Source organism: Plectropomus leopardus, chromosome 7 (genome assembly GCF_008729295.1).
Source record: "Plectropomus leopardus isolate mb chromosome 7, YSFRI_Pleo_2.0, whole genome shotgun sequence".
In the NCBI taxonomy this organism is placed as follows: Eukaryota; Metazoa; Chordata; class Actinopteri; order Perciformes; family Serranidae; genus Plectropomus; species Plectropomus leopardus.
In genome coordinates, this window is record NC_056469.1 from 26,199,714 (window position 1) to 26,222,335 (window position 22,622).

The 22,622-nt window shown below is 39.6% G+C and overlaps 1 protein-coding gene across 1 annotated transcript; it reads right to left on the minus strand.

Annotated features, from left to right (window-relative positions):
- Nucleotides 1-4,770: 4,770 nt before the first annotated feature.
- tars2 (threonyl-tRNA synthetase 2, mitochondrial) lies at nt 4,771-22,195 on the minus strand. Its single transcript, XM_042490707.1, has 18 exons — nt 21,993-22,195; nt 19,328-19,497; nt 19,122-19,236; nt 17,739-17,860; nt 16,817-16,925; nt 15,751-15,815; nt 15,571-15,649; nt 13,913-14,059; nt 13,716-13,814; nt 12,450-12,619; nt 12,165-12,327; nt 11,180-11,317; nt 10,615-10,692; nt 8,395-8,495; nt 5,752-5,853; nt 5,420-5,492; nt 5,161-5,275; nt 4,771-5,037 (listed from the first exon to the last, which is right to left on the minus strand). The coding sequence occupies exons 1-18, from the start codon at nt 22,074-22,076 to the stop codon at nt 4,895-4,897; spliced, it is 2,073 nt and encodes a 690-aa protein (XP_042346641.1). The 5' UTR covers nt 22,077-22,195; the 3' UTR covers nt 4,771-4,894.
- Between the last annotated feature and the right edge of the window lie 427 nt (nt 22,196-22,622).

The window sequence follows — 22,622 nt, forward strand, 5'->3', positions numbered from 1 at the left end:
CATCTCAAAATCGGTCACTTTACGACTGCTGTTTGGTTCCCAAAGTGCTTCTCTATTAGGACAAACTCTCTGTCACAGTAGTGAACGCTAAAAGCTCCTTAAGAACTTGGCTTCAAACCTCAAGAACGTCGCCACAGTACAGATATTCATCACTAAATAGAGCTGGCCCTCGCCATTAAGCCATATAAGCAGTTGCTAAGGGTGCCCTTGTTTAGAAAAGCTATTTTTTCCAAAGAACAAGAGACTTTAAATCCAGAAACAACACTTGTGATATTACAATATACAAAATCTATGACGATATCTAGTCTCATATCACAACATCGATATAATATCAATATATTACCCAGCCATAGCTGCATCGAATAGTTATTTTCTAGCTTAAGTGATTAACAGTATATCAAGCTGGCCATCGGTCATTGTTGGGCCGTCAGTGTGTGTTGAGTCCTTCAATTAAATCACCGTGATCGGTGGTTCAGCTGAGCGCGTGAGACAAGAAACAGAAGTTAGGAAGGCAAACAAAAGACTAAAGTTAAGAGGAAGCGAGATCAACACAAACTTGTTACATGAGCTAATATTAATTTTCTTTCTTTCTGTCCTCTCATGCAAAAGCGTCTCATTCATCAAATATTAGTAAATCTGTGAGTACATTTATGCATAAAACACCTTAGTACTAAAAACCTACACTTGATTCATGAAAGCAGCAGAAAACTCAACTGACTCCTGCTAGTTAGTAATTTGCATACATCCTCACCAAAGAACAGCCATATAAGGAGGTGGAAACTGCTATGGACAGATGCATCCTGCAAACATGTCGCAAACAGAGGAAGACGGAAAGAAAAAGTTTTCTGAGGCCGAGATTGAAGTTATTTTGGCAAAGTGGACTTAAGAAAAATATTTTCTTCTTTTATTAGCCTAATGGTGTGACAGAAAATAATTTTTTAATTATTATTTATTTATATATTAAGTAAATCAAACACATATTATCAACATATATTTTAAATATATTCATTGACTGATTGATTGATAGATATCTCCAATGGCAGCAGCACACAGCAGATCCCTCTCCTCCTCGCCTCGAGAAATAGAGAGATTCGGGCTTGGTCTGGCTCGGCTCGGTATTTTCAGCTATTTGACGATCTCATAAATCGCTGACGGCCATCACTGATCTTTTTTTCACTGAATCCGCTAATTGCCAACTAATTTAGCTAAATGTGTTCTTTTTTTAATCTCTCAAAGGTATCTGCATATTGTGAACTTAACGGATCATAATAGGAATGACTAGCAATATTTGCTATTGTGCATTCCTTATTTACACAAGCACTATGAGTAGTCAGCAGCAGGTGTAGATATTAGTACCTATGAAAAGATTGGAGCTACTAACACATTGATGGATGCCAGAAAATATTTCCCTCTGAGAACACTTAACACATAAATTTGCCCTCCTCACGTTGCATGAATGAGACCTGGTGTACACGCTAGTTGGCCGTCGGCTGTGGTCTTTGCAGTTTGTTCATGTGCAACATTTTGGCCAAGACACTGACAACATGAGGCAACGCATCAGTTGGCTTTGTTGTTGCTAGTTCTTTGATGCCGGTTTGGTGTGTCAGAGCCTTAAAACACAAAAAAAACCAATGGGAAATCTCATTTTCAAGAGCTAAAAGTGATGCCTTCAAATGTCCTGTATTGTCTGACTGACACTTCAAAATCTAAAGAGACTCAATTTACTGTAACATCAGACAATAATTATAACAAACGACCATCAGATTTTAAGGTATAAGCAAATAGTCGATACTTGTATTAACTGGCAACTACAGCACTGTGATAATCAAATAACGAAACAAACTGAAATTCCAAAGCAAAAACTTAGATTTTGTGTCTTTTTTTGCCAATAAAATAGTGACAAATCAATAAACTCAGAGACAGGCAAATGGACAACTTATGTAAGTAATTTACTGTCTTCTTCAAAGGCCATCATAAAAAATACCTTATTTGCTGTAATCTTTTTAAGGATAGTCTCACCGCAGATGAAAAATCAGATCAAAGCTGTTAAGATTCATCCTGAGGGGGACTCGCATGTCTGCTCCAAATGTAATGGTAATCCTTAGAGATATTTCACTCAAAAATTTCATATCCCAAACACATGGCAGGCAAAACCAAAAATGGCTACATACCAGAGGGGGTAAACACAGAAAATATGTATTAGGGAATCTGGATGAATTGACCCTTTATGACTGCCTTGGGAACAAAACAGAGTTGTTACAGATTTATTCTCGTTGTCATGTCAGTATTTATAGTAGTGCTTGTAGCGAGCCTCTAACTTCTCTGTCAGCTTAGTGCTAAATGAGAAGATAAAAAACGACGCCGATACCAGCCGGCATTGCACAGTAGTTGCGTAGTGATGACACAGACCATTAGCTCCAGTAAACACTGGAATCTTAACTTATAGATTACAATATCAGGCTCCAGTCGCTCTCCTCACTTCCCCAGTGCACCCACCCTCTACCCCGACTATCTGTTCTCTGTGTACACACACACACACACACACACACACACACACACACACACACACACAGCAATCCTTCATTCAACTGGTGGAGTCACACAGAGTTCATAGGAAATTATTTTTAGCTAAACGGGTTTACCGAAAAAGAAATCTGCCGTGGGGAGTGAAAAGAAAAAAAGCTTTTTACTACAGTTTAATAGTGAGACAATAAAGAGAATTCATTCAGGGAGTCATAGATGTTTATCTGGGCTGTAATATAAGGGAAGTCCTCGTGGGAAAACCACAAAGAGCTGTCCGTCTCTTAAAAGTTAAAGACCTTTTCTCAATGAGCTTCTTACGACAAGTAATGGAGTTCTACTTAAGTGAAATATTTTATGCTGAAGTTTTGGTTTTAACAGTTTTGACTGTATGAGAAATGTCTGTACTTCGTTTTTTTTAAAAACTGTACTCTCGAGCTAATGTCACATAGTTCGGAGCAACAATCAAGATTTACATTTTTAATCTGATGGCAGTTGCAGGATTGTTTGGCCACTTTCACCACGGCTGCAAAAACCACCGGAGGACTCTGTTAACCTAAAACCGCCAATGGATAAAATTTATCGGCTATTGGAATGCATTGATTTTCAAGGTGCAACGAGTCGAAAGCTAAATAAACGAAATAACAAGGAGTTAACTTTCAAACTTTATCATTAGCAATTTTGTAAAGTAACATTATCGGATCGGATCGACCAAATCCCAATGTGTCATTTTGAGACGTTGTAACACTCAAAACAAATGTGACCACAATTAACAGACGTCTCTTTGCCAATGTAAGTCAATGGGAAAGTCGACTCCAGAGTTGTAACTCCACTGTTCAGCCTCTACAAAAATTGGCTTCAAGGCCGAGCGCTTGAGAAACAGCAGAACTTCGCCAGATGACACAATACGCTTTAGCAGAGTTTAGCCGGGAGATCTGAACACTGGTTAGATAGAGTGAAGTTTACGACGGTTCATTTACACACATCTCCCACATGCTGATACAAAGTTAAAATCAGCCAAGTATCCCTTTACGTGTCCTTTTTTCACATCCTGAGCAGCACAAATGTCATAACACCTGTACGTTGAAATGCAGGCAGAAATTTCAGACAGACGTCGCAAAACACTCTGACATATAACTAAGAATATCTGAAGGCCTAAACAAGATTTCTTTCTTTTTTTGGAAGTGGTGGGTTGAATTTTTGAGTGTTTTTTTTTTAGAGTTAAGTCTTTTTTAAACAAACAGTGTAAGCATTTTTGGTGTCAAGTGTTTTTTGTTTTACTTTTAGTTTTAAGAGTTTGTTTGCAATGATAATGTCTTTTCATGATATTTGTTTTTGTGTTCTGCTTCTGAAATGTTGAGAAATGCTCTCATGCTGCTCTGCAAATAAATGTATGGCAAAATGACAATAAAGCTGAATTCAACTGACCATTTAACACCATAATGTTGAGCCACAGGTCTACTAACAGCCTTCTGTGATTCCCACGAAGCACTACAAGCAGCTACAGCCTGCGAAGAAATGAGGATTTTGTAGTTTTTCTTACAAACACCCCTCAAGAGTATATATCCATTCACAATTACATCTGAATGTTGGGAACATGGATGTCATCGAGTTTGTTTAATCTGAGTTTATTTGAGACATTTTTTCAATCTGAGACGACCGGTGTCTGACTTTTTGCAGATGCTTCCTCATGCACTCGCCTCACCTTTCCCCTCTGTCCTACTAAAAGACGTCCATAAGAACAAACCACACAGTCCCTCCACCTGTTTAACAAGCAGCTTCAGTGAAGCAGCTGCTTTTGTCCAGTCGACTCGGGTTATCCTCTCGGAGCAGACACCTCCCTTTCGCCCTCGCTGTCCCTGTTGTGACTGATGTCTTTTCCATCCTGCTGCCCTCTCTCAATTAAAGAGGAAAAACTTCCAATCCTTTTGACCTTTACCTTGACTTGACTGTTTCCACTAAACACACATGAAAACACACAGCCCTGACACTGCTGCTCCCTCTCCTATTTTAGTCAAATCCCCCTGTGTATCCTCCCTTTCTTCCAGTCTTTTAAAGGTATGCCTGGTTTTCTATTCTGATATCATGACACGCACTTACATAAGCGGGGGTTTCGCATATTTAACGGCTTTTAGTGAACAAATTGCCACTGCGACCGGGTAATTTCTGACTGATAGCGATCTTAAAATAGCTTTAAATCTCTCTGTACTGTTTAGGATTCATCAGAGGACGCCATTATCAACATGTGAGGAATGTTTTATACACTTTTATTACAAACTGTAGCAGCCGTTTCTTCAGACAAAGCTGAAGTATAACAGCTTGAACATGTAACATCGATTACATTAGTGACTCATTATTTCCAGGACCTTTTCCATCAGAACTCGTCTGTGTTGCTCCTAGTGTCTCGTAGCCGTGTGAGGGATGTCAGCACCTCCTCTGTCGGCCTCCTTCCCAGCTGTTTACCCCCTCTGCTCCTCACATTCACTGTTTCACTCTCACTCTCTTTATCTCCCACCACTGGACAGAAACACAAAAATAATATGTAGTCATAATCAGTAACAGCATGAATGGGGAGTGAACTTAACAGACAGGCTTTAGTAAGATAAGTAGCAACAGTTTCATCCAATTATTCATCTTTACCAAATATGTAGTTGTACTGGGCCAGCTGAGCGGAGCGAATCTTCTTGTTTAAGGTTGCTCCCTGATCGTCATTCAAATCCACCATGAAGCCAGCTTCACGGAACTGCTGGACCACCTTAACAGGAGACATGCACTTCTTTAAAGATTGTATCTGTTCGTCTCACTTAAACAAGCAGATTAATAACAACAGAAAGAAAAAGAAAAAAAGGCGCACTTGGTCGGCTGATGTGCCAGAAGGAAATCTTCATCACTGACTGACCTGTTTGCTGTACGACTCACTGCTGCCCCCCACAGGAATTACCATGACCTGCGCTGGGGACAACCACAGCGGCCTAAAACCAGAGAGGTAAAGATAAAAAGATTGTCTATTTGTATCTGTATTTACAATTGCATCTGTTATTAGTAAGAAAAGGGTATTTTTTTTCTTCCTGCTCCTGTTTGTTCATGTAATGTGTAGACGTATTATGAGAAAAAGAGAATCATGGGTTTTGTTATTGCACACTGAAATGAGCAAATAAACCAAATATGAATATAATAAATGAATGAATGTACAACACACAGCTTAATAAAATATATCTGACCACTTCTCACCATTTTCCGCCAAAGTTTTCAGCCAGTATAGCAATCATCCTTTCCAGTGATCCCAGCACGGCTCTGTGGACCATCACTGGCCTGTGCAACTGTCCATCCCGACTGAGCAAAATTTAAAAAGAAAAAAAGTAAAGGTTGGATGATATGACAATAAATAATGCCATATTGTGTAAATCTGAACGCTATCAGAAATTTTATATCGGAGCAGCTATCCATTAACAGGGTTCCTACAGCTTAAGGCAAATTAAATTTAATATTTTGTAAAACTATTTAATGCCATTTGGGATCAAATTTAAGACCAATTTTACAATTAAAATTTTTTTTTAAAAACCCAACAAGAACCAACATATTTATAGCAGTTTTTGTAATAATAAACATGATATTTTTGATCGTGTGAAAAAGTTAGATCTGATTAGAATTGGGAAATACCCAGCATTTATTAGCCGGTTTTATTACCGATTTTCTGTGTCTCATTCTGTATCTGGGATTCCACTTCTTTAATTCCTATCATGAAAAGTTTAAGAAGAAGGATTTGGTAATTATTTTTTTTTAAATTGATACTACCATTTATTTTGAGATTTTTCAATGCAACATCGGAAAAAAAAAAAACAATTCATATAATCCTACTTACCATGACTTAGCATTTTTTGATTTAATACATTTTAATACCAATCTAGGCCTTATTTTTAAAATTAATGAATTCAATGCCTTTTGAAGACTTTTTAAAGCTCCTTGGGAACACTGCATAAAATCGGAAACAGACAGCTTTTCAACAATTATCCCCCTACAGCACATTGCTTTCAGTTTTTGCTTTCAGAGCCGAGTAACTGTCACAGTTTCCAAATTTACTTGGGTTGTTCCACCAACCACCATGTCAGCTACTTAGGATAAAGAGAAAAAGTCCCTCCCCTTCCGGTGGACAAACATAGGACATTATTTCAGAAAAATTACGTATGGTAGTTAATGTCGAAAGACAAATAATTATTTTATCCTGTTTGAACCGTGCCATGAATTACACGTTTGTTGATGTAAAAGATCATCTTTGAAGTCAAGAAAGTTGTAGTTTATGAGAAACTGTTAAAGTGTAAGACTGTGAAAACTCTTTAAAAAACTACACGCACAAAGTCGCACAAATGACCACATAACCTACTCTCCTGTTGGAGCAATGATGCTGTCTGTTTCGTTCCAGGATGTACGTACACATGCAACAGGTTCTGCTCGTTCTTTCACGGCTGATAAAAGAAGACATCACGTAAAAAAACTTTGTACAAAAACTTGTACATTTTTGTACAAAACGTAGCTACCTGGCTAGCTGGTGTTTGTGACATCTATCATGAGAGTTCAGAGATGTAGTTCACTGAGCGTTTTCACACAAAACTAAAATGGTACTATGACAAACTATAACCTTATTGATTTGCAAAATTAACTGCCTAACATCATGTCATCATGTGTGTATTCATGGCACATTTCGGGATCAAAAAATTGTTTGTCTCTCGCCGTTTTTTTTTTGTTTTTTCTTTCAAAAATAAGGTCCCCTTATGGTCAAAATAAAGGGAAGGGACTTAACTTCTCTAAAAGTTGTAACGTAATGGCATAAACTGTAAAGAGTTTACATTGATTGTTTGGTAAGTGTGCATAGTTACCGTTAGCTACGGGGAAAACAAAAGGACTATCCTCTTCCTGTTTTTGTTGCACAACGGTTGACACGCTTCCTTTGTGCTATAAATCTTCCAAACACAGACAGAACTGCATAATGAACGTGAACAGGGTCTAAATGCAGATGGTGTCATTATTCTATAGAAATTACTATTATTTTGTTATCAGCATTTACTTTACTTTACTTGTTTTATGCAAAAAGTACAATGATGTATAAAATATTTGCTGGATTAACAAAAAACAGACATCCCTGTTATTTTTAAGCAAAAGTGGTATACTGTCAAACGTAATATATCATGACAAATATCAATGCTATAACTGGGGCTGCAGAATTATACTATTATCTCACTCACAGTAGTACAAGTGCAATTTCCATATTGTAGGAGCTGCAATTTTTGGATAAAGGTAAATTGTGTCAAAACATACCAAAATGAAGCTATGTGGTGCTACAGATGCGATGGCCTACAATTCAGTTTTTCCAGACCCAAGAGGTCATGCTTGTTTGTTACAGACCCGAGCAAAAATCATCATTTTAATATTTTTTTAAGTGAAAATTAAATGAAAAAAATACTAATGCCACGAAAACCACAACTCATATCACGATGTCTGACAAAATAATTATGATTTTTTTTTGGCATATCCTGCAACCCTAGCTACAACATATAATTAAACATACTGCGATAGAGGTTGTTTTTTTTTTTTAACAAAAGTGCTCACTACTGAACAGAGTTGACAAAAACACTTGGATATAATGAGAGCATGAGGGAGGGAGGGCTGAATTACTAACTAGGAGGTAAACTGATAAATCCAATAACAGGACTCAGCTTTCATGATCAAATTAGGTCCCCATGGCGTTGGACTTCTGCCATTTTAACTCCTACAGGACATCACATACAGCTCGTGGGTTCATCAAACAGACGTGAAACTGTGCCAGTGGCAGATTTAAATCACTACTGATGTAGTGAAGCGCTGATATTTATGACTCACCCGACATACTGAAGGTCAAATCTGATCGGCAGCTGGAAGTCCAACTGGATTGTGGCACACTGGTGTTGTCTGCCAATAGCGTCTTTGATCTGGATGTCAATCTGTGATGAAACATGTAAGAGTGTGTTAGTGTCGGGCTTCACCTCTCTGTTCCAGCCAAGATCTACAAATCAGATGCTGCGGGGGGACAATCTGCATTTTTGTGGACAGAAATGGTAACAAAACTGCATCCAAGAGAAGCTGATCTAACTAATTGTGGCTAACACACCCTAGCTAGATGGCTGTGAGGAATGTTTGTTTATTACATGGAGCGTGTTAGTGTGTATGTAACCCCACCCTGACTTGACCTACCTCCACTCTCTGTGCCTCCACATGAGCTCGATCATGTAACGTCTGCCTCAAGCTGACTTCCTCTTCAAGCTTACTGACTTCTTGCAAAGAGAAAAATGGAATCGACTCCAAGGAAACCGAGGTCAATCGCAAGTCAAGCCACTTTCTATTTTCATAAAACACAAGTAGCTATTTATGCGCTGTGAACAACCATCACAGATTTCTTTTTTTATGGTTGTTCCTGTTTTAGAGGACAGTGTGAACTGTAACATTTAATGCTCAGAAATGTCTCTCTGCAGAGCCAGAGGGAAAAGGAGGTCTGCGTCTCTCTCTAATCTGTGACAAAACTGATTCTAAAAAAATCTGTGAGCTAAGATGAAAGGTGAGATTGTGAATCATTAAGTTAATACAGTATGTTTAAGAGTTCACCAGCTGGGGAAATACTAAATCTGACTCTCTCTTCCTGAGATTCAGATTAGAGGATCGATATATCTGTTTATTAAGGTTTCCTTTTAGACACATATTTCAGTATGGAAAAACACAACATGATTAATAGTTTGTTTAATGTGGTTTTCCACAACAAAAGAATAATTTGCACATCCATAGGTGCGTAGGAGAGGGATAAGTAGGACACAATATGGAGACCACACCTTGATCAAGCAAACAGTCCTGGCACTATTTGCCTGATGAAGGTCTAGTTACCGAAAAGTCTAAGTAAATTCTTTTCTTTTGCAAGTTAGACAGTGTGCAGGAGATGCCTGCAAATAGTCTCCCAACATGTTACCCACTTGAAAAGTAAACAAAACTATAAAAAGAGGCTGGAAGCACATCTATCCAATCTCTCTCGTTGAGAAATTTCAGATTTGGTACTAAGTCCTGCCCACCACCGCAGCTTCCGCTACGACAGGTGAAAAAGCAGTGCGCATCAAGGTGTCTGGCAACATTGTAGAGTATCAGCCACATGTGTGAGCATCAGTCAGACTCAGATGTTACAGCATGTTCGCAGTGTTTTCATATGAATCTGAGGTTTGATTGAAGTTTGCTGAAAGATATATTCCGTCTGCTTGAGATTTGTTATCGTGTGTAATAAGTTCGCTCTGTGCTGCTGTTTTCACGTTTCTTTGTTGGCATTTGCATATTAGACAGTAATTGGTTTTTGAGTTTGTGATGTACCTTGGCAAGTTATTTATAAAGCATATTTCAGCAACAAAGCAATTCAAAGTGCTCGATATAACACATCAAACGCATCACGACACAAAGCGAAGGAAATGCATAATAAAAGGACATATAATGCAATGCTTACAGAGCTAGAGAGGAGGAAATAAAAGCAAACTAAAAGAAAGAAATATTAAGACAAAAATAAAAGTTACCGTGCAGTGCAAGAAATTAATTAATATTTGATTTAATAAGCCGCAGGCAAGTCGTCAGCCTTGATTTGAATGACCTTAGAGTTGCAGTGGACCTGCAATTTTCTAGGAGTTTATACCAAATATGTGGTGAATAAAAACTAAATGCTGCTTCATTTGCCAAAAAAGACACAAAATGTACTTTTTTTCCCACAAAATTTCTATAGATGGGGCACCCGGTGGTTGAGTGGATAAAGCAGGTGCCCCATAAATGCCGGCAGTGTCCTTGCCGCAGCGGCCGCGGGCTCGATTCCAGCTCGCGGCCCTTTGCTGCATGTCACCCCCTCTCTCTCCTCCTTTCACAATATTGATCTGTCCTATCTAATAAAGGCAAAAATGCCAAAAAAATAATAATTCTATAGATATTATAATAATATTGGTATCAAGAACTCTTTTGGCCATGGTAGTCATATACAGAAAAATTGTTATGGTGTCGGCCTTTCGTGTGGAAATCAGCTTAATTTATTGTATGTTGCTCACTGACCTTTGGTCCGTAGAAAGCTCCGTCGCCTGGATTCAACTCCCAGCGTTCAGCAAAGTGCTGCAGACTCCTCTCCAACTGCTGCTCTCGCACACACACACACACACACACACACCATAGAGCACAGTAAGTAAGTAGGTGTACTAGAAAATGTAAGTACATTAATGCACATTATGACTGCTGTGTTGGTCTGTGTGTGTGTGTGTGTGTATGTGTGTGTGTGTGTGTGTGTGTGTGTGTGTGTGTGTGTGTGTGTGTGTGTGTGTGTGTGAGCTGTGGGAGCTTGGAACCATAATGTTCAATTTCACTCAATTGAATCAGCTTGAACTGCTGCTGTGCCTATTTAAAATGTGTCCATAGGGATTTAGAGATATACATCTACCCAGCAGCCCGACACGGCGCAGATCTCTAATGAAAAGTACCTCGCGAATGTGGATATCATTACACTGTGTCATTTCGTTTGAAGTTTTCATTTTTTTAAAGCTGTAATTAATTGGGTCCAGTATAGGTGCATTTACATTTGAACGGCTGGGCCAGTCTTAACCTACATGTGAAATTGTGTGTGTACCTGCTCAGCATTATCCCATTGCTCAGGCTCCCCGAGGCATGGTGTAGGACGTGTAGACAGGAGGCAGTGGAAGGAAAACCCAAATACTTGATACACACTCCTCACAAAGTCCAAACACGCCACAATCTCTTCTTCAAGCTGGAGAGAAAGAATGAAAAGAAGCTGAAAACAAGGGCAACGAGAGGACACAATGTGAATGATGACATTTAAAACTGGGCTCAGACTACACAAGTCTTAAAATCAGATAATTCACAGATGTTTTTCTCTCTACTCTCTAAAATGCACAGCCTACAAGACTTGAAAATAATGGCGCATCATACACTACAGAATATGATTAAAGTTACTGTGCCCGAGGACACATGAATGCACCCCCTCATGTGATCTCAAGGAGAAGCAGATGTAAACAAAATGAAGACTATGGTGGTTGATTGATAATTGCACAGTGCCTTGAACCCAGGTGTTGCACAGATGTTTAAAAAATAATTGCACCAAATAAGCTATACAACATGAGAGTTTAACTTTCAAACTGGACGAAAGAAAAAGAAATCTGCCTATGTATTTACTGGAAAGCCCCCAGAGATTCAATTAGTATTTCAGAAACTAACAGAGTGATAAGTATCCTGTGACTATGATCAGCGAATTAACAGGACGCAGACAGGAGGTTTGGAGGAGCGCAATCAGAATCATGGGAACAGTCCAGAGCTATGTAGGGGAGCAGGGTTACACCGACTGTGCAGCCACAGTGATGCACATATGGAGGTGTAATGTTTGACCAGGACAAAGGCCGTCATTCATCCAGGCTGAGGCCTCACGGAATGTCTCGGGAGTTATTTGTACAGCCCATCTAACCACTGTAATATGGTCCCACGTGTGTCCCATTCACAGGTTTGACCCCACTTACAGCACCTTAAGAAGCACACAGTGGCCTAGAAAAGAAAAGTCTGCAACAAAGCAATGTGTGCATGCTCACGTGTGTTGTGTGTACCTGCTCAGGTGTGCAGAAGATGTGAGCATCATCCTGGCAGAACCTTCGAACACGAGTGAGACCTCCCAGCGCTCCGGAGAGCTCATTACGATGCAGCGCCCCAAAGTCGGCCCATCGCAGAGGAAGCTCCTTCCACGAGCGAACACGCTGCTCAAACATGAGACTAAAAACAAGAGAAGGAAGCTTTGTCTCTATAAAGACCCAAGAGTGCAGGAGTGTGTGTGTGTGTGTGTGTGTGTGTCTGTGTGTGTGTGTGTGTGTGTGTGTGTGTGTGTGTGTGTGTACCAGTGAGCAGGACAGTTCATGGGTTTGAGAGCGTAGGTCTGAGTGCCCTCTGATGTCACAGTGAACATGTTCTCGCTGTAGTGCTCCCAGTGGCCCGAGCGCTCCCATAATGCAGTGCTGTACAGAGTCGGGGTCACGACTTCATTGAATCCACGCCTTCGGTATTCGCTCTACAAGACAGAGTCAGGAAGGAAGGATGTGTGTGACAATGAGTGCACAACGAGGGCAGACTGTTACAACAGTGCAATACTTGAAGGTTAACCACAGCAATATCCTGACAGCTGACATGAACGTGTACGTCCCCGGGAAACAATCAGCGCAGCATCATTTACTGTTATGTTAATGTAATGTGCATGTTTTTGTTTGTGTGAGATGTTATGGTGGACAATATTACATTTTTAACCTAATAAATGAAACATTCTGATGTGGGCTATTTCAGTTTAAGCTGCACAAGCAGTGCTGAACAAAATTATAGTTTCAGTTAATTTGAAGCACACGACAACTCGCTCGGTGCTGGAAAATTAGGCAAAAAACTGCAGTTCCTCTAATGGCCACTTGAGGCTGGCTCCAAGACCAAGTCAGTCCTCACAGACACTGATGATAAAATATCCAACTTGACAGCAGATGTAAACATGTTTACAGCGTGGTACAAAAAACGTCTGTAGCTAATTTCAACATCGCTTCATTTCGTTTTAGTTCGTTTGCTCACGGTAAACGTCCTAGCGTCTTGAATCCATCCTCTCAGTATTGCGGGTTTCCCTTTTGTTTTTAAGATTATTTTTTTGCCTTTATTGGAAAAAGTGTGAAAATGGGGAGAGAGGGGAAGACTGGAATTAAACCTGCTGCCACTGTGGCGAGGACGTAGCCTCTGTACATGGAGGGCCCGCTCTACCAACTGAGCTACTGGTCAGCCCGGATTCCCTTTTTTAAATGATGAATACAGACTAGCGCTGCCTGCTTGCATTGAGAGTTATATCCTCTTGTGTTTGTGCCAGTTGACCGTTGACCGTTGTGATGTGTTCAAGCGCAGTTACTTTGGTTGAGAGATGGGCGGAGTGAAGTGACCCAAAAATCAGCCTTCGTCACCATTAGTACACTGGTTCTTTAAAATCGGTTTGGTGTGTCTGGGTCATTAACCTTGAAACCAGCCTTTTTGTTTTGGTGAAGTAACTCTCACAAAATGCTCTTACATACAGTAGAAGTATACGATCAGATTAATTCAAGTCATTTACACAGAGTCAGTGACCGTGCACAGTGAATGTTCACCTTGATAAAGTCGGTGAGGGTGTTGTAGATGTAGGCTCCTTTGGGCAGAAAGAAGCAGCTGCCTGGACTCACGTCGTTAAAGAAGAACAGCTCCTGGTCCTGTGAGAAAACATCAACATTTATGATCAGAAAACACCTCATGTGCTTTTTCAGTTAATCTTGTCTCATTAGTCTCCTCATTTAGATTCCGTCTTTACCGTCCCGATGCGTCTGTGGTCCCTCCTCTTCGCCTCCTCCTGCTCCCGCTCCCACTCCACCTTGTCCTTCTCACCTGGAAAGGCCACACCTAAAAGACGCATCAAACCTGAGGACTCTGTCTGACTGGCCAGGGTCACGGGCGACAGCTGGGGAGTCACAGAGGTGGAGAAGTTGGGGAGAAGAGGCAGAGAGAAAATAATGAGCTGACAAAGAGGCGTCAAAAGAGAAAGGGAGAGCGAGGGTCAACCAGAAGAGGAAGGCTGAACCGATGAGAGTGACAGCACGTCTGATGGATGGCAGTGTGTTTGTAAGGGCCGAGGACAGGAAACTGGCCTCTGACAAACACAACATCCTGCTGCTGATATTTCCAGCCGGGCTTACATGGAATACCAGTCTGCCCAGTGAAAGCCCAGTATGGAAACTCCTCCCTCTCCCTGGATCAATAAAGACGAGGAAAATTCCACTTAACCAGCATGTGTCCCACAGGATAGACTGTACCACATGGGTCCAAATAAAATATTGTTGCAATTTATATGAGGTTTAAGACATTATCCTTGATTATCATGCATCTAAAAAAAGTCCTAATGGTATTGTCTGAATGTTGTCTTTTTTTTTTAATCATAATTATAGAGAGCTGATTCCTGTTTTTGCTGGTCGAGACCAGTGCACAAGCTAAAGCCAGTTTGATTTAATGCAAACCATCTGAACCGGCATTTGTCATTATGACAAATTTCAGCACATTAGAGTAGCCTACATCAGCAACCTCTGTTGACGGTGTAAAATCTTGTGACAGCTGGAGGGAAATCATCAGAGAGCTGAAAGTTTATTATAAATGAACGTCGCTAATAATAACCTACTTGCTGTTGGCTGTATTGAATGTCATTTCCTGTAAGAATCACAATACAAAATGTGTGCTTCCTGTTTAAAAAACACAGAAAGATAGCAAGTAGACTACTCATACTTCTTGAAAGTGGTCACACTCCCACTCAGATCTGGAGTGCACAGCTGATATTCATATGGATTGTTCCCATGACATAACAAAGCACATATTTAATGGATTCAATGTGGACGGGGGCACTGTGATAGTCTGACGCTTGTTTGCTTTTGGGACACAGTGTCATAATGTTCCACTGGAGTCCAGCTGCTGAGTCAAGAGTGACAGCTAGTGATCAGGGTCTACTTGATAAACGTCTAGTTACGGAAACGTTGCATTGAAGTCATTATTTTTGATGTAGCTCAGTGTGTAGGAGTTTATGCTGCAAGTTTTATTCTGCTCGTCCATCCCCCATGCATGTGTTTGGAAATAGATGTGCGAGGTATTCTTCTGTACTGACACCGGGTGGTAAAATTATGTATACCAATCCAGTCTGTTCTTTACCTCCATATCAAACCGATTTGAAAATATTTATAGCAGCTTAACCATACATTACTATTACATCAGGAAAAAAGAGGAAGAGACAGACACTGTGTTTGGGTTTCAAGGGATTGGCCATCAATCCATAAGATGGTATTGGATAAAATGGTACAAGGCAATTTTGGAAGAACTGTGTAATAAAAAAATTAAGGAAACAAAAGGAGAGAAGAGTCAAGAGTACATAAAACCACAAAAGGCACACAGAGGACGGAGACACACACACGCAAACACACACACACACACCTGGAGTGATTTGAAGACCTTGAGGAGGCCGGTGTGTGGGAGGAGGGGGCCGTCGCAGACCGCTACACTGTCTCCACACCTGATTCACACAGAAAAGTTGACACAAGTTAAATGTTTTGGTGAGAGTTCAGAGGACAGTGCAGGTGAGTCCACATCAGGTGTGTGTGTGTGTATTAATACCTGTATACTGTGACGGTGGGGCCGTTCATCTGCTCTTCAACAAGCTGCAGTCTCAGCTTATTGTCCTATACAAAATACAACCCACAAAACACACACAACATTCATATATATTATAGTTTAAAGTGGGCAGCAGGACAATTGGAAGGAGCCTGACCTCAGTAAGTAAACACAGGGACAGAAAACATCAACGGAGCACCACAAACAGGAGCCACTCCCACAGTGAGTAATATCACTGACACTCATGCTATCAAAGGCAACACTGTAAAACAAGCTGTGACAGGTATTGAGCAATTTAGCAATGCAGAATAACAACCTGCAATTGCATACAGCACCTGAGCAAACTGTTTCATCATTGCAGTTCTATATTACTCTACTTCTTGGTCTCACTGTGTTTTACATAAAGTAGAAAATATTAGACTGCAACAGGCCAAGCACTGAAACAGACGGGAAAGTTGGACAGAGTATATTACACCTGTACATTCTTCAGTTATTGAAAGCAATCATTTTAGTTTTTGTATTTATTTATCTATTTATTTATTTATTTTAATGTTTTTAACATCCTTGTTTGAAAACTGACTACAGTATCATGAAGACACACCCCGACATTCTGGTTCTATTTATGACGTCTGTTTCCCCCCCTTTTAAAAATTGTTTTTTCTAGGTTCATATCTGTACTTATATTTACTTTATTGGTCCTTTCTGGTGTGTTTTGCGTGAATTCGCTTTTGTAGCATCTCTGAAGTATCTGTGATTTACAGACGTCTTGGCGACATAAGGCTTCTAAGCCCTTTAAGGATAATCTGTGAGAACTCATTAAAAAAAAGAAAGAAAACAAGTGAAAAAAAAATTCACCAATCCTACATAAGGATGGTGTAAATGCCAAGTAACATATAATTAAAGGGCAAAACATGGGTGCAATTAACAACAATAATGACAGCAGACCATACTGTTTTGCCAAACCAGGGACCTGGTGTAGGTCTTGGTTAAAATGACAAGTCAAGTCTGCTGTAAAAAAAAAAAAAAAAAAAAGTGTACTGTTATCACGACAGAAATGGGTATATCTGACCTGGAAAAGCTCTCGGACCTCTTCTGTATTCAGCTCTAGTCTGGACAGAGGAAGTTTGAGTGCTGCAGCCTGTTTACATTTCTCCTCCACATCGCTCAGAGACAAGGAGCTGTGTATGAAGAGGACAGATTCAGGTAAACCGCTGAAAGCATTAAAATCTGCAGCAGTAAGAACGAACAAGAAGCACCAGCTTCAAGATGATTACTGGGAAGAAAAAGAGGTCAAAGGCTCTATACAGAGGTTTTTTAATAATCCTTGTACGGGAAAAAGGGCCCATAAGAGCGGCACAAAATAATTAATAGATAAGAATCTGATGGGCACTGCTTCTTTGACACAGAAAAATAAACACACAGGTTATCTTATTCCCAACATATAAGAGAGGTTATGTGTTATGTCCATCTAGAGAAAATCAGATTCACCACTTGAAGGTCCACCAGAATATTCTTCGCCACTTGGCAACTACTTCTTTCCTTTGTTGAAAACATGGCAGCTACCAACATACTGTGTGACTCTTTTTTAAAAAATATTTATTTGTTGTTTGTTATTTGTTTGTTTCATTGTTGTTATTTTTATTGAACTTTTTTCCCTTTTTTTGTCTGGCTGTAAAGTTGTTAATGATTCTGTGTTTGGGAAGTGAGCGGCTGGGTATGAACTGGTCAAGCTGTATTTGTTTTTGTGATATATTTGGAAAATAAATAAGACCTTGACTTGTTAACGCAGGTGGAATAAATCTATGGAAGCCACCAAACGCAGAAAGAAGAAGAAATAATCTCAATGTCTTTTGGTATGTCAGAGCACTTTTCAAAAGCAATTAGTCCACACAGGGTCCGATGATATTTTGACAGACACTGTATACGACAGTGTGGCTAAAAAACAAACCCGCTGGAGTCGTGTATCAGAGACACCTAAATGAGTCTCTCACCTGTTGTCCAGCAGATGGTCACAGTAAAGTCCGAGCTCTGACGCGCCTTCTCTGCACACTTCGGCACCAAAGTCCTTCTCCAGCACTCCGCTCAGGATGCACGCCCCTGTCCTCCATGCTGCCTACGACAGGGAGGGAGGTACAGAGGAGGTGTAAAGATATAGAGCATGTTTTGAACAGTCCGCTAACTAACAGGAGTGTAAATCCCAAGTTTCATCATGATTCAATATTATATTGATTATTTGGACAACTGTACAGTCTTTGTTGAAATGACAAAGTCTGAAAACAAAACGATCTTGATTTGATTTAATTAAAGGGCCTGCAACCGTTACGAGATGACATCAGTAAATATCCACGTTGTCGTTTTCTTAGCTGCTCACCACTGACTGCCCGTCGCTGGGCCGCTCACTTGGAAAGAAATGAAGACACAGACGTGCCATAAAACTTTCAAACTAAAGGCGTATATTAAAAATGACAATATATTGTCAATATATATTGCAGCAGCGTGGGTTCGATTCCGGCCTCAGCCGTTTGCTGCATGTTGCCACCTCTCTCTCTCCCCCTTTCACATTCAAACTGTCCTGTCCATTAAAAAGCCAATAAAAGACACTCCAAAAAAATCATGAAAAAAAGAAGATGACAACATATATCAATGTTTTCACTTTGCATCAATAATATTGGATCATCGAATTGTGTTTGATGTATCTTTAAACGCCGACTTACTAACTTGAAAACATCTAAATAACAGTTTGTGAAATTCTCTAAATATTAAGGAAATGTTCTTTAGCTCCTCCGTTGCTCATCTTATGAATTACTTGTTCCAGCAGAATTAAAACATGATTAACAATATCTGGTGTTGAATCTGGCAATCTTATCTGACTTTAACTTTCTGTTAGTAAGTTTCTTTATAAACTGGCGTGCACTGTATATGTTTTCATGTGTTGACTAATAATTAACCCCAACTGTGGGCTTTCTTTGGAACATTGCCGAATGCACACGCTGAAGAAGGGCCCAAGAGGTCCATGTGGCATTAAAAAAAATAAATAATTGGAGTGCTGTCCCGATCTTGACTGAAATCCACATTGAGGATTCAGTACCCAGTCTCAAAAAGTTTAATCGCAAATGTGCGCAGTGTGTCTTATTTAAGTTTATTTATAACTTTGTGACATCCATTTTTTGTCTTTAACTGACTGATGTTTCGTTCTACCAGTAGCTTCTTCCGAGAATATTTACTACTAAAGTCAAAGGAGAAAAAAACCCCAAACATAATCATTTAGTTTAAGATCCACCTTAAAGGCAGCGTGAGAAACAAAGCATGTGCAGCCATGCTATATTTCAAACTTAAAAAAAAAAAAAAAAATCATCGTAAAAAGGTGTGCTTACTTGTCTTCCCTCCACTGTGTCAAACCCCAGCAGTTGTAGTTCACAGTCTGCCTCTAGAGGCCGTCCAAGCTCCCACAACTCCCCGTTCACCTTACTGACCAACGCTCCTTTCACACTGCAAGTAGAGACACAATAAAAAAGTATTGTTATTATGTCACTAAAGTAAGAACAAACAAAAAGCGGATACGTCTGTAAAATGTATTTACCGGACGCTCTGAGCGACAAAGAGAGGCGTGGTGACACCAGCTGTCCCCTTTACTGTCCGGCCGTCAGCCAGCCGGATACTGAGGCAAGTTTCTGCAGCAACAGCTCTCTCGTTATGTTTTTCCCTGAGGGCCTCAAAGACTCGCAGTCGCTTTGATAAAGCTGGGCACACCTGCAGAAAGACAAGAAAGATGTAGACGATTAAAAGGTTCATGACAAAAGCAACACAATCAGAAACACCACACACTGCAGCATCCAAAATAACCATGAAGTGAAGTAAAAACTTTTTTAAATCAAACATAATTGGGTTTATTGTGGGGCTGTAGTTTAAAACTGCATTTGTTTTAACTGGTAAAACTTTACATACTGGTAACAGAGTGCATGCTGATAAAATAAAATCAAAGTGATAGTTGAACCATGTGAGATTATCTATTCTTTAGCTTTATATCTGCATTGCGGTGAAGTGATTCCTCGTTCTTATGTTAAATTACTGTTATAACTAAATGAAATAATGAATGAAATACAATTAAAACATTATCTTAATGATTTCTTACTTTATCAACCACTCCTGGCTTATATTAAACTGTAAGCAAAATGCTGGCAGCCATAACCAAAGTTTCGAATTTGTAGATATTCATTAAAAAAAATATTGCGACTACTTCTGTTTTTTTAGGGAACCACGAGAGAGAGAGCAGGAAGACGAAGTGGAGGGTATGGTTAGGTCAAGCTTTCTGTAGAAAATGCTGCACTGTACCTAAACTGCGACAATAACCAGTAATGGAAGTATTCAGATCTCAAACTTAAAGGAATATTTCACACACAAAATGACCATTTTTATATCAGTCTTCAGGCCATGTTATGTTGTATTCATGAAGAGAACTTTGTTTTCTCAAATGCCTCAAACAAAAACAAACCTTATTTAAAACTGAACTGAAAGAGAAACTTATCTATGTGCTCTTGAAAGCCAGACTCCAAAACTAAACGTTTTTAGTAAAAAATACATGTTTGGTAATTACTGAGCATACGACTGGATAAATGAGACTTAGATTATGCTGCACCAGTCGTGCAAGTTTGTAAACGGGTGTTTTAATATAGGTTTGCTGTTGTTAAACATGGTCTCCAATCGATCAAAAAATGTATTTGTTCACTGTTTTACGTGAATGCACGCAAGTAAAACTGTTTTTTCATGTATTCAATGTAACACAGCATGAGCAACTGATAAAAAAAATGGTCATTTTGTGGGTGAAGTAATTCTTTTAAGTCAAGTATTGATGCTACATCATAAAGAAAAATTACTGTTAAAAGTCCTACGTTCAAAATCATGCTCATGGAAAAGTACAAAAGTATAAACATCAAAATATACTTGCAGTACTGAGAGTAAAAAGGATGGTAAATGGCCATTCGAGTCTTTGGACAACTCAAAGTGCTTTAACACTACATGAGACATTCACACAACAGCTCCTCGAGGCTACCATACAAGGTGCTACCTCAGCTTAAAAACACGCACACTCTAACCGAAAAGCCACCAGGAGCAATTTGGGGATTGAGTATTTTGCCCAAGTATACTTCAAAATGCGGACTAAGCGGAGCCAGGGATTAAACCACCAATCCTCTGATGAGTTAAAAGTACTCACTGTGCAGACCGGTCCATGTCAGAATCATATATATCATATTACTGGATTACAATTAGTTGTGCATTACTGCGTTCATCACTATCAACAATATGAAACCTGGGCAAAATGGCTTGATTTTTTGTTTCAAAAACAGAAGAAAAAGGCAATGAGCAACTTAAAAAATTAAGCAAGAAATGTGTAAAACATACAGGAGAATTACATGAAATTTAACATTTAACACACACACGCACACGACCCAAACAAAAGACGAGGAAGTTTAAATTAAACAAATCAAAAGCAAGGAAATAACATGAAAAAGACGTAATTAAAAATGTGAATAATTCTTTTGATCATAAAAAAAACTCTGTAAAATAAAAGTAAAATATTTTATTATGATACTTGTAAAAATTTCTATGGATATTTTTCCCTAGCTTTTTAAAAATAATTTTCTAAATCTATATCTTGAAATTTGCTGGACGTTTCCTCCAAAGTTACTCATTGCCTTTTTTTTTATTTTAAGAGAAATTACAACTACTTGCTCAAAAGTTTAAATACTAGTGTCTGAAAGCAGCCTCAGAAAAGTTATGCCGCTCCAGGTTCGAAAGGGTTAATGATGCAGCAGGTAAAGGTGGAGCTTATTTTAATTACTTTATATATAGCTGGGCAGCGTACCCTGTGATAACATATAATAATTTGTATTAATAATCTAAATTCACAAAGTAACTAAAGTTATTAAATGAATGTGTTTAAGTAAAAAAAATAGCACAAAGTATAAAGTATCATATTCTGGAAACACTCAAGATGTCCTTGAATACAGTACTCGAGTAAATCTACTTAGTTACATCCAAACTCTACCAAAACCAAGTGCTAAATTATGATTAGTATAACTGAAAATTACATAAACAAGATAAGTCAGATTTAACTGGACAGGCAGTTTGGTTACGACAGCACAAAACAGCTTCACACACGTGTAAAGCACCAGAGAAAACCTCCACCTCTGACACACACTGTTAGCTCACGTTAGCCGCACTGCAGCAGTAACAAGCTCGCGCACCTTGCTGTACCTCCTGTGCGCGCGGAGCGTCGCACGAGCTGCCGGCCGACAGATAACCAGCCGGAACAACTGAATCACCGCCATCCTAAACACACCTGCCTAAACACACGCGTTCATTTCCAAAATATCCCACATTGCTGCTGTCAACCTTCCCTGCGAGCAGCCATAACACCGGAAGTTTAGGAGAGTAGCGGTGACGTTTGGGACGTAAACAGATGACGCTACTGTGAAGTAGCGTGCGCGCAACCGGGGCCAGAGCGCGCATCCACAGAACAGCTGCACATACAGGATATCTGCAGCGGTTTTTGAGCTGATAGCTCGATATTAACACTTTACATCCATGCAAATTCAGATCAGGCAATTTTGACAGAATTGAAATGAGCAGAAATCGTAAAGAAACAGTTAATTGTCTGAGAGCTGGCGACAGGAGACGCATGACAAAAAGCGCACCCATAATCACAGGACATCAGCTGAACTGCACTTCCACTGGTGTGCAACCCCGAGTATTTTTTTCTACAGTGATTTAACGTTATGGCATCACGACAGGCAACAAGGCTGAACAGCAGAGTGGATGTGCTCCATTATGGAGCTGCGCAATTAAGAGCCATCTGCTATAAACTAAAGATGCAT